A 12,425-nucleotide genomic window follows, 5' to 3' on the forward strand; every position below is an offset into this window, starting at 1 on the left:
CTGGATTCACCCTCCTCCTCCACCACCACCACCTCCAGGCCTCTTGGCCTCCACCGCCGCCTCCTCTTCTTCTACCCAAACCCTCACCCCCCGCCTTCTCTTCCCAGGCCTGGCCGCCTCTCATCTGCTCTTTCTCTCTTGTTCATCTTTTCTTCTGCTTTTCCTTCCATACCTCTGCTGTCTCCTGTTCTCTTCTTTGCTTTCTCTTCCTATTTATCAAACTTAATTACATTTTAGTACACTTAAGAATGCTCTAAAGGGCCAACTTGGGGTTTTTAGTTGTTTTGTGTGAGAGTATAAAGCAAATGATTTATTGATATACTTACAGTTAAGTGTAGGAGTAACATTTTAGAGCAACTCTTAAGTAATCAAATGATTTACCACATGTAGGGCACACGTAATTTTCAACCCCACTGCATTTAATGGCAACATTCGTCCTGTATAGCCGGTTGAAGCAGGGACGATTAATTGAGATTAGACACTGACTTTGTGTGGTCAGGGATATCCCATTGGTCCGAGCAAATCGGGTTGCAGGTACCTTTGTGAGCATGGATGCCTGCCAATTCTAGCGATCGAATGCTATGGAACGGGTCTTGCCAAGAAAAGCAGTGGGATTCTTAATAACGTGAAAGGCACAGTCACACATTCGTGAAGGCAGACGAATGAGGCAATACTTATGCTGAAAGGAGGAAGTGCGAAGTGGGGTCAACTACACACACACTGCTATTAGTTAAGGCCGGTCAAAGTTCACTGAAGTTTAACTCCACGAAAAAATACCCATTTTTCACATTGGAGTGATTGCAAACTGAATAAATATTATTTAAAGTACCCTTTCAAATCTTCAAATTGAACGCAAATGATAAAACTACCACGATGTATACATTGCTTCAGCTGAAGTTTTTGTACAGTTTGTATCGGCAGCTGTTTGCTCCTGTTTCAATGGTATGCTACGCTAAGCTAACCAGCTGCAGGCTACAGGTTCATATTTAACATAGAGACAAAAGAGTGGCAAGATTCTTGTCATCTAACTCTCTACGCTAGAAGGCAAATTTGCATATTTTCCAAAATAAGGTAGTGAGTAGGAGTAAAAGTGAAGGATTTTTACTTTCACTTTAGTCCCAAATATTACTTTTAATTATTTGATAAATATGGGCCTTACTTTCTATCCCACCTTCCTCTTTGCTTTCATCTCCTTCTTCGCCTCTCGGCCTACAGCACCCATCTTGTTATTGTATATTCCATTGTGTTGAAAGAATGTCACAGTTTAAGAGGAAGCTGCATCCTAACACCTGCGCTTCAGGCACACAGAAAAGCAGGAAGACAGTATTTAAATGATCACGAAGCTTCGTTCTTCCTCTCCAACATTTGAGTGGCATCGGGGTGCAGAAGACTTTGATGCTAGTGGGATGTTATTAGCAGCTAAATGATTCCTCCCTCCCTCGCAATCTTCTGGGTGGAGGGGGGACTCTGAACGGTCAGGACAAATTAAAAAGCCATCCTGCTATTTTACTGTTCAGATCTGTTGATGCTATAAAGCAGGAAAATGGGGCTTGGAGGCCTTTACGTGACTACTCGGTTGATTTTACGTGATTTTCCCCCGGCCCTGAATCTAAGCCTTTTTTTGGCACAACATGCTATGCTTTGACCAGGCATGGAATCTGTAAATGCCCTAATAAATATTTTTTAACACATTATTCAGTTCCATGCCCTGGGCCAATAGCGTCTAAAGTATGTCACCCAGTAACAGTGGGGAGAATAAAGAGCCTACAGGCTAAGCAGGGCGTAATGTAGATTTAATTAACAAGCTAAGCATGGGCTCGCTCGCGCTCGCGCGCGCGCACAATTCAAGCCACACATCCCTGGGTTTGAGCGATGGTGTGAAAGTATGTGAGTGTAAATGAGATGCAGACAGGCTCAGCAGTGAACCCAGGAGAGAGAGAGAGAGAGAGAGAGAGAGAGAGAGAGAGAGAGAGAGAGAGAGAGAGAGAGAGAGAGAGAGGGAGGATGTTGTGGCTTGGCTTTGAATTGCTAAACCAACGTTTGGGGAGAAAAGACTCATATTTTGAATTCTATGCATACTGATCATCTTTGTGTGTAAAAAGGAGCTGTACATTTTTACTCTGCTGGATTTTTTTCCTCCCTCAAACCAGACTCTGAGGAGCAAATGTTGCTAAAAGTAGGAATGTTATACAGAAATGTTTACCAAAATTAAGTTAGCAAGTTTTATATTTAGTTAAAATGTGCTTTACTGCAAGTCTCAAAAGTAAACTTTAATCAAGTGCTGTAAGTACAATTAATTAAGAGGTACAACTATTGGTTACTACACATCTCAGTACTATTTACAGTACAGTAAACTCATCATCATAAAATATCATGTTGTGTGGTCCGGCTGCAACGTTAAAATACTACTTACAAGTAAAGGTGTTAATGATGATAATCCAATAATAACAATGTAACGTGAACTCAGGTCTATTACCTGTAATGGATTACTTTCAAAATGTGGCATTGCTTTTACAGTAAAAAGTATATTAAGTTACTTCCGAAATATAGAAAGTGGTATAAAATAGAAGAACTAAATTAAAGTATCTCCAAACTGCAATGAATGAGAGTACTTGAGTAATAAAAGCTTACAGTGTGTCTTTAACGTCCTTCCACTCTGCTCTAGATAAAACGCTCAGTTTGTTGCTGTTGGCTGAAAAACACAAAATGAATGGTTTCTGTTAAATACAACTGCTAATATTTCATCAGTTCCCATTAATTAAGGTCATCAGAGGCGATAGATGTAAATCAACAGGTCCGGTTGTGAATGAGACACTTCGGTCATTTATTTCTGTTCAGTCAGTGACATCAGAGCAGATGTCTCTGATGTCAATGTTTGGCACTTGAAGCCAGAGGCCAAGCTGTGCTGTGATCTCACATACTCACACAAAGAGTTTGGATCCAAAATAAGAAAGTCACCATTTGAAAATGTGATAAAGAGAAAAGTTAGGTCAAAATAAGTGATGGCAGGTAATTAAGATTTGCGAGAGAATTTTGAGTTATTTCTGATGACGGATGAAGAAAAACAATATCTGCTTCACATCATTTTTTCCTTTTAAAAGTGAATGTGCGATGGATTGGAAAGGAACTCTTCATCTTGAACAAAGCAAGATTTACAAACACAACTTTATGTTGGAAAGACACCAAATAATAGACACATAGATGTGTTAATGAAATAAATAGAAACGTGTGAAGACAATAGAAGCTTTTAGGTAGTACATCATGAGCACTGATTACATCTACTGCATGATTAGAGCAGCTACTTCATACATTCATATATGATGAGTCAACCCTGTGGTTAAACTGTACATGTTCATTTACAGTGCACGCAGTACAGAATACTTACAGCAACGTACATCAAAATCTAAATCTAGTAACGAAACTCATAATTTGCTAGTTTTTACAACAATCTTCCACACATGGAAATACAGCATTATTGAAATTTTGATATTTTTTGTAGTAATAAGTTAACAGAAGTTTGCTCACATCATCATGTCACATAATAAAGAGATGTACAGTGGCTTCAGAACATTTTCCGGCCCATTTTACATGTTGCAAACTTTATTGCGTTATAAGTTATAATAGTGAAAATGGACTTGTTTGGCAACTCATTCTACACACAATAACCCATCATGACAAAGAGGTTGTTGTTTTTCAGTAGATTTTAAATAGTTTGATGCTTTCCAAAGCCACTGTGAGTCTCTTTAAAAACACTCTTGCACTAACCAAACTGCAATTTACCGTTTCCAGATAATTACATGCAAAATCTCATTTTTCGACAAAACATTAAAATGGTCAATTATATTTCCTTGTCTTAATGTTTAAAGTGTGAGCACATTTGCTGATGATTTCATACATTCCCCTCTGAAATTAAATGAATAGACAGCGAGATACCGAGAAGGAGTGATGAGGGGAAACTCGCAGTGATCTCATTAAAAACTTGTTATCTTCACTTCTCAGTCTGAGCTCTCGCTTCGCTTCTCTTCTCACACCTCCAACTCTCGCAGATAAGTACACAAAATCATACAGTGTATGTATGTAATGCGCACACACACACACACACAAACATGCATGCAATACATATGTACTCATGTGAGCATTTACAGTGTACATACACACACTGAATGCAGATGGCAGCGATTACTCACGCCTCAGTAACACTGTAAAAGTCAGGCACATTCTCCAACACTTTAATAACATTCCTGCCTCTAACCACAACATCTCACCACACACACACACACACACACACACACACACACACACACACACACACACACACACACACACACACACACACACACACACACACACACACACACACACACTCACACACAACGTTGGGTATTAGACTGTAATACAAAAATGAACGGAATATAAGTGGATTGAAGTTGAGTAAACATGAGATTTCCAGTAGTTATACAGACACCTTCATGGTTTCGGAGCACCAGTATTAACGAGTGGTTCGATGGACCATACGAGAGGAAAGGAAATTAAATTCCTGAACAAATACAATCAAAAATGCATCTACTCTACCTCCCCATCATCACTTCCTCCCTTTCTGTCAGACACGTCACTCCTCTTCCTCTTGCACTCCTTTCAGCTGCTCACTACCTTGTTCGGCCGCCTCGGCCTCCTTCAGAGCACTGATGACTGGTAGCCATGGCGATGGCAGATCCGGCCCGGTCCTCTTGACCTGGTTGAGGTGACTGAGGGCGGCGTACAGCCCGCTGTTGGCCCCGCCACGGACGCCCGGCTCCTCCTGCTGCTGCTGCTCTGTGTAGTACATCTCCAGAGCTGCCGGGGTGCAATGCTTCTGCTGTTACCGCAGAAGGACAAACACGTCTTTGTTGGTTTCAAGGTGACAAACTGCTCTGATGTAAACAACATGGGTCCATACCAGCAGGTCAACATAGAAAGCATATTTGTTCCTGAAAATCATCACTTCATGGTTATTTTTTTCTTCAGTAATGATGATTAATACACTGGTCTCTGACATCTTTTATCAGTCCATGAGGACATCTGGAAACTGAAAGTGTGCATACATTGTTTTATTCCTAGTTGAACAAAAGGGAAATCATCACTATGTTAATGATGACATGAATATGTGGTCATATTTTACTAAAGGTAACACTCAATTTTGTTGTAGTTACCGGGGAACAAATGAGGCACTAACTGCTAGTAAACAATTAGTTAACAAACAGTTTGGAGTAACTCCTAAACAAATTATACAAAGTGTCTAATGATAAATTAGACACACTGTATAATTTGGGAAACAACTGTTAACACAATGTTAACACACTGTTAATGCAATGAATTGTTCATGTTTATCTGTGAACACTAATAATGTTGCTTTACTTAATGCAGTTCTTGATTACTTCTCAATAATGCTCTCTCAACGACTCTCAACCATTAACATATCATTACTTAATTATTACCCACCTATAGAGGTCTGGAGGGATGGCGTATTTTTACCGTCACACTGGTTCACTCGACAAAAAGCCAATGGGATTTTATGCATTGACTTTCAGTTAGTTCCCATTGGATTTTTTCCCAACGTGTTATGTGATACTTACAAGTTTTGTTCAGCAAGATAATCTTTACAAAAAACACCCATTGAAATTATAGTGGGTAATAATGAATTAATGATTTGTTATTGGTTGATTAGGAGTAACTGCAAAACTGGCTGTTAATTAATGGTTTTCTAGCAGTTAGTCCTCATTGGTTCCCTGGTAACCACTCAAAAACGTTGTTGTGTTTCTTATTGCAAAGTGTGACCGAATACGTTCTCAGGGTTTGCATATGCATAGAGGTCTCTGTCTAATGTCATGTGAGACTGTATTCTGGTGTATCTCTGACCTGTGGAAACTTAATGTTACAGCAAAATAAAGTAATTGGAAATCATCCCATGTTGTAAGATACTGATGTTGGTCTTTGCGTCCTTTGGGGAAAAGTTCCTAAAACTACATCTCAGCTGAAGAAGCTTTTCAGAGGAGACACAAAATCCAATTTCTTTCAGATGATGCTGGCAGTGTTGACGATCCCAATTAAAGTTTACAGTACTAATACACCACGGCTGCAAGGTCAATTTAAAACCATGAAGTGCAACATCTTTACAGTCAAATGTACTTGTTTTCGAGGAGAGTGAGTGTGTACGAGATAATTTGGGAGAATTCAATCAAACAAACTAAGCGTCCATCCTGTTAATGCTATATTATGGAAGGAGCCCACTGAGTTGTGTTGACCTCACAAGCGTTTCTCCTCCGAAGATCCACTACCTGACCTTCCCTCTCAGTGAGGAGTCGAACCTCTCAAAAGCACAGCAGTGATTTCGCCTCCCTCCATCCTCACTCCTCTTTTTATGTCTCCAACAGCGCATTAACAGGAAAAAAATGCTGAAAGCAACTGTAACCGGCAAAAACTTCAAAAGCCTTGCCGGAAGATCCCCCTTCCCCACCTCCCCCTTCCCTTCCTTGCTTCCCCCCTCACTGTTAAGCCTTTAATCACAGTTTAGTCACGCTCAGCCCTAATTAAAGACCCCTCCGATTCACAGGCGGGCGTCCCAATCTCTGCCTGACCAGAAAGCGGGCTCTGTGGCTCCCTCCTTCTCCCTCTCTCTCTCATTTCTTATGTGAGACAGGCTCTTTAACTAACATGCGTGGGAGCAGTGGCTCGCTACACGATGCCTCCAAGGTGTCGTTGGGAGATAATGAGTTACCAGCTCCAGTTTTCAGAGAATCCTCCCAAAGTGACTGATGTGAGGGTGTGCCGAGAAACAAAGCACCAGCTGCGTAGTAGACTGTGTAAGTGCCCTTTGAGTGGGTGACGCACAGACTACGGTCTGGATAATGAAATAAGAAGTCTGTGCCATCGAAGGACAAGACTAATACATGAGTTAGTTCTGCTGTTCTCTGGTGTACTGCAGGAAGATTCAATTTCTCTTCCTTAATGTAAATCAACGTTTGTGCATCTGTGTGTGGTGCTTGTCTGCAGACACACAGCTAATGCACATTAAATTTTCTGCAAAGATAGTGAAAATAAAATAGAAAATGACATATGCTAAGCAACATTTTCATCCATGTATGTGTGTGTGTGTGTGTGTGTGTGTGTGTGTGTGTGTGTGTGTGTGTGTGTGTGTGTGTGTGTGTGTGTGTGTGTGTGCATGCTGCCTACCTTGAGGATGAAACCCTCTGGGCAGGTAAGTTGGTCGTACCACATGGCTTTGTACATTAGCAGGAGGAGCAGGCTTGTCAGGAAGGCCAACGTGATGAGGACCAGACCTGTGATCTGAGCACCAACACACACACACACACACACACACACACACACACACACACACACACACACACACACACACACACACACACACACCACTTCAGCAACAAGGGCCTTCAATACTTAAAAAAGAATAAGGCTGGCAATATAATTAGTTTTTTGCCAACACATTCTTTGAAAAGACCAAAAGTCGTCTCTTGATATTTTCTGGCTTCCCAACTCTGTCCCTGGCCCTCAGCCCCCATCTCATTGACTGAAGACAGATACAAACTAAAGTTAATAAAAATATTTAATTCAATTTGAAAAATGGCTCAGTATTTTTGTTAAACAGTGAAACATTGTAGAATGTAGCAAACGCTACTCAAACAGGAACATTAAATGCATTTATTGGGAACTATTTTAATAAACCGATGAATACACATTAGGAGATCAAGTGAGCATTAATGGAAGCACGGCAATGCTTGTGGGATTGGTTGAAAATAAACTACCGTGTGTGTGATCATGGTAAAATGGCAAACATCAGCCATTGCAATGGTTTGGCTTATTGTTGTGTCTGACTAAAATAAATTGCATCTTTTTTGTCTGCCACAGCATATGTGCTGTAAATAGTTTCTCCTGTGTTCTGCTTTGAGAAAAAAATCTGAATTCTATAGGGAGACATTTTTATTTTATATTTTTTCGGCTCCATGATGTCATCCGTAGTTTAGTGCATTGTGCTTCGAATACACGGTTAGTACTTGTAAGTGCGTCCATTGTTGTTTTTTGGTCTGGAACATGAGCCGACTCACAGATGTTGGGTTGTTGTTGTACCTTGGCTTTGTCTGAAACATCACTGTAGAAGTTAATATTCAGCTTCTTGATATTGGGCACGTACAGCTTGTTCTTCTTCTGCTGCAGCTGATATTGTGTCGACGTCCTCACAATGACCTGAAGCAGAAAAAACACACTGTTACGGTGACTCTTGTGGACCTGCAACCCTGTGATTTGTTATACATTATGATTGATGACTGATGTTGTCCCCAGTGTTCAACACAGTGTGTGTGGGACCCATTGAAAATACAATGTTCCATGTCTAAAAATACACAAGCATCATTGGCAAAAGCAGACTGTTTTAATCGATGACATAAAAACACATTTGGGAGCTACAAAGTGTTTTTTTATGTTAATGTTTCAGCAACATCTAATCAGCCTGTGGAACATCCTGTGCTACTGAGTGCTTCATCCAACAAAAATATGATCGTGAGAGCTTTCCTCTTGCATTATGCATTCAAAAGGTGTCCGCATTACGTGGGCTGATGCCAAGGTTTTGACCTGGGACAGTAGGTAACGAGAGGTGAATACAGCAGTCCCACTGTTGGGGCTGGTGCTTGGGAGGTAAGTGTCCCCACATGAGTTTTAATGGTGTTTGTCCAGACGTGTTCAGCAGCGACTCGTAATCTGTTACTATTTCTGTAATGCACTAGAGCATCAAGCATGGTTTGTAGTGGTCTGCGAGCAACTAAGAATCCCGTATTTTAGATTAAAAAAAACACAAGTAGGTAGGGACATCAATAGACTCACAAACGCTGACCTAATATGCCGCACTTACCCTGTCTGCGAACGGCTGTTGGAGCTGGTTGACCTCCAGGGGTGTGATGAGGGGGATGTTATCAAAGCCGTCGTCCCCAGACGACTGCTTCTCCAGTTTGTCAGACAGATTGCTGCCTAGCTTCACCATGGCTGCTTAGGTGCCTGAAAATGCCTGGACAGATGTGGAGAGCAGGGACAGACAGCTCAGGTCAAACTGGCTCAAACTGTGCACCTTGTAACCAAATATGACAGCGCTGCTTGTAGCTCAAATCGAGGACACTGCCAGGGCACGAAAGAAGATGGAGACGGTGCCAGTGTGATGAGGAAAAACAGGACAGGACCATAGACTGTATTTAAGAAGGAAAGTAGAATAGAATTTAAAAAAGTGTGTCAAAATAAATAAGATTGATACGCAATGTCGGTCTGTTGGTTCATCTATTGGGTGTTTTAACGGGACATCTTGGACAAAGATTCTTATCAACCTCAGGATGAATATTTTCATGAATTTTCTTCAAAACTCATGACATACTCCATCAGCCTCAGTTATACTTTGAGTTGAGTCTTAATTAGCAAATATTAGCATCGGCTACTAACCCACTAAACCAACATGGTGAGCATGTAAACATTTGACCTGCTAAACACAAGCGCGGTTTTATGGTCGTTGAGAGTATTTATGTTGGCATGCTGATGCTATCCTTTTCTGTTGACTCTTTGACTTGCTAGCTTGTTAAATCAAACAATATCAATGAATAAGGATAAAAAATAACAATTATGTGTTATGAATATACAGTAGGTTATGCTTGATAATTGTATGTCCTAGAGCAGTGACTTCCTGGAGTCTTTGCTGGTTGCCTGGCAATTGCTCAGAGCCAAAAAGCTTCGTCTGGCAGATACCTAACGTAAAAAAAAACAACGCTGTGGTTTTAACACTTTAAGTTTTGTATCAGAGGTGCTGGTAGGTGGATTTCATTACATTTGGACAGAGCAAATCTAGCGTGTTCCCCAGTTTCCAGTCTTTAAGCCAAACTAAACGAGCTAGCTTGCAATCGCTACAAATAAGAGAATTATATAAATCTTCTCGTCTAACTCTCAGTAACAAAGCAAGTCAGCATATTGCCCAAAATGTCTGAGTATTCCCTCAATAGAAGGGAATAAAAATGTATTTATTATGGAAGTGGAATTACATTTATATGGTTTAAAGTGGTGTCAAAAGTGACTTCAGACTTCTGGGTTTGCATCCTTAGAGGGGTTTGTGCAAGACAACAATCTAAAGTAAACATGTTTCATAACCACTGGGTATGAATAATATTATATATATATATATATATATATATATATATATATATATATATATATATATCAGCACCATCTCTTCCTCCAAACTCTTATCTTTAATGTTTAGAATCGACGTGTAAATCCAACGCGCCACCAACACAGCGCCGAACGCCTCTCTGCTATGATCCGGATTCTATTTTCTCTCCTCGATCAAATGATCATCTAAATGTGGAGGGAAGAGGTGAGGATCCACTTCTCTCATTCACGCAATACAACACAACACCTTCCCTCAGCCAAGGACCCCACAAGCCCCAATGATGCCAGTGACTCACAATGATGATACACTCACCAGGAGGCGAAGAGCTACAGTTTCTATGCTGCAGAAGACATCCCTAATGCACTGGAGAAGTGTTTTTGATAAAGGAGATACAGGATCGCTAACTACGGATGCTGAAAACATCCCTGACCTGCTAAAGAAGGAAATATACTGTATATTGTCATTAAGTGGAAAAGATAATACTGGTGCAAAATGATCACCTCTGAATGGGAAAAGGACAAAGACATATCTTGATAAAGAATCTGTTTATTTTTATTTATTTATTTTTATTTCCAAGCAGTTAAAGAGCAGTATTTACCAACGGAGAAAAAAAAGAGATGTAAGTGAGTATAATACTCAAGACCTATAGCCTCTTTAGTGTCCTTGGTGAGTGGGTGGCTAAAGTGATCATCTGTGCTGACAACCATTTTTTCCTCCCAACAGTTGGAGGGAAGTGTGTGTATGATGAATCATCCAGAATCTGTGATTAACAAATGAGCCGGGTGCTGCTGTCAAACACTCAGTGTTCCCACACTCGGACAGGAAATGAGTCCAGCAAAAGACAGCTGCAAAGGACTTAAATCCACACTGTACCCACAATTAAAACAATTATGCCATAATTATAGCTTAATTGATCGCCCACAATCTGGCATTTACTTAAAAATTTAACAGGATAAGGCAGGACACAGGCTTTCTGAAGGTGAAGACGTGCTCTGTTATGAATAGGTAAGAGTGGGCTGTTTATGCCTGAGCCTCTCAAGTTCTTCAGGGTTCACCGGCCATGCATATCTGAACTTGCTGCATTGAAGACTGCTGAGACAAGATATACAGGCGTGTGACCAGGAACCAGGGATGCAACAACAGAGAGAGAGAGAGGCTGATAAAACTAATGTTCTATCTAATCAGGCTGTTTTTACGTATACTTTTATTATCTTAAATGTCACACTCTACATTTTCTTCGTAAAGCTTGTGTTTAATGAGTTTCGGACTTAATTAATGTGTCCATAAGCCCCAAGGACAATCAATAGGCGACATGCGTATATTTAATCGTAGCCGTTTATGTAACGTGCACAGCGCAAATGACAACGCAGTCCAGCCTGCCACAGACACACACACACACACACACACACACACACACACACACACACACACACACACACACACACACACACACACACACACACACACACACATACACACACACACACACACACACACACACACACACACACAAACCCCCCCAATAAAGATGCGATGCTCCTCCATTCAATTACTAAAGCAGATGAAAAAAAAAATCATGAATCAGCGGCACTAAATCACTTCATCACGTCATGGCACTGTCCTGTAGGGAGAATTACGCAGCGGTACACAGGAGCTCTCGACCCGCAAACACACACACGTGTGTGTTTGATGCACACAATAACGGCTGCGCACCTCAGAAACATAGAAGAAGAAAAGAGAATATAAACTCACGGTGGTGTTCTCTGCTCGCTTGTCGTCGGTGGACGGGATCGGACCTCACTGATGCTGCTGGGGGGAGGTGTGTGTGTGTGTGTGTGTGTGTGTGTGTGTGTGTGTGTGTGTGTGAGGGGGGGGGGGTCTCGGTGTGACCGCCGGTTGTCGTGGTGATGTGTGATTCACGGCAGCACTGCGCATGTATTCAGCCACGGAGCTGCTCGGTGCTCCGGGAGGAAGCTGGCAGCGCAGCTCGGTGTGAATGCGCATCCCACCGCGGAGCACATGGGGTTGTGGCCGATCAGGAAATTGCGTTGTGTGCGTGGGAAATAATCATATATCATATCTCGGTTTATCTGGGTGTTTGTCGTCAATGCGGTAAGACAGGGCCTCGAGGTTATAGTTGGCCTCTGAGCGGAAACCCATTGTGATTTAAAAGCCACATAGTCGGTTATTTAAGTAATATCTGCAAATAATTGGAGTGCACGTCATATTTATA

General features: G+C 41.3%; 1 protein-coding gene across 1 annotated transcript; it reads right to left on the reverse strand.

Moving 5' to 3' along the window:
• Positions 1-4,512: 4,512 nt before the first annotated feature.
• Positions 4,513-9,028, reverse strand: caly (calcyon neuron-specific vesicular protein; the record flags this gene model as incomplete). The annotated part of the gene is made up of 4 exons (XM_079220045.1): positions 4,513-4,855; positions 7,210-7,323; positions 8,122-8,238; positions 8,900-9,028. The coding sequence occupies 4 exons, from the start codon at positions 9,026-9,028 to the stop codon at positions 4,610-4,612; spliced, it is 606 nt and encodes a 201-aa protein (XP_079076171.1). The 3' UTR covers positions 4,513-4,609.
• Between the last annotated feature and the right edge of the window lie 3,397 nt (positions 9,029-12,425).

The sequence above is a fragment of the Taurulus bubalis genome, assembly GCF_910589615.1.
Source record: "Taurulus bubalis genome assembly, chromosome: 6".
In the NCBI taxonomy this organism is placed as follows: domain Eukaryota; kingdom Metazoa; phylum Chordata; class Actinopteri; order Perciformes; family Cottidae; genus Taurulus; species Taurulus bubalis.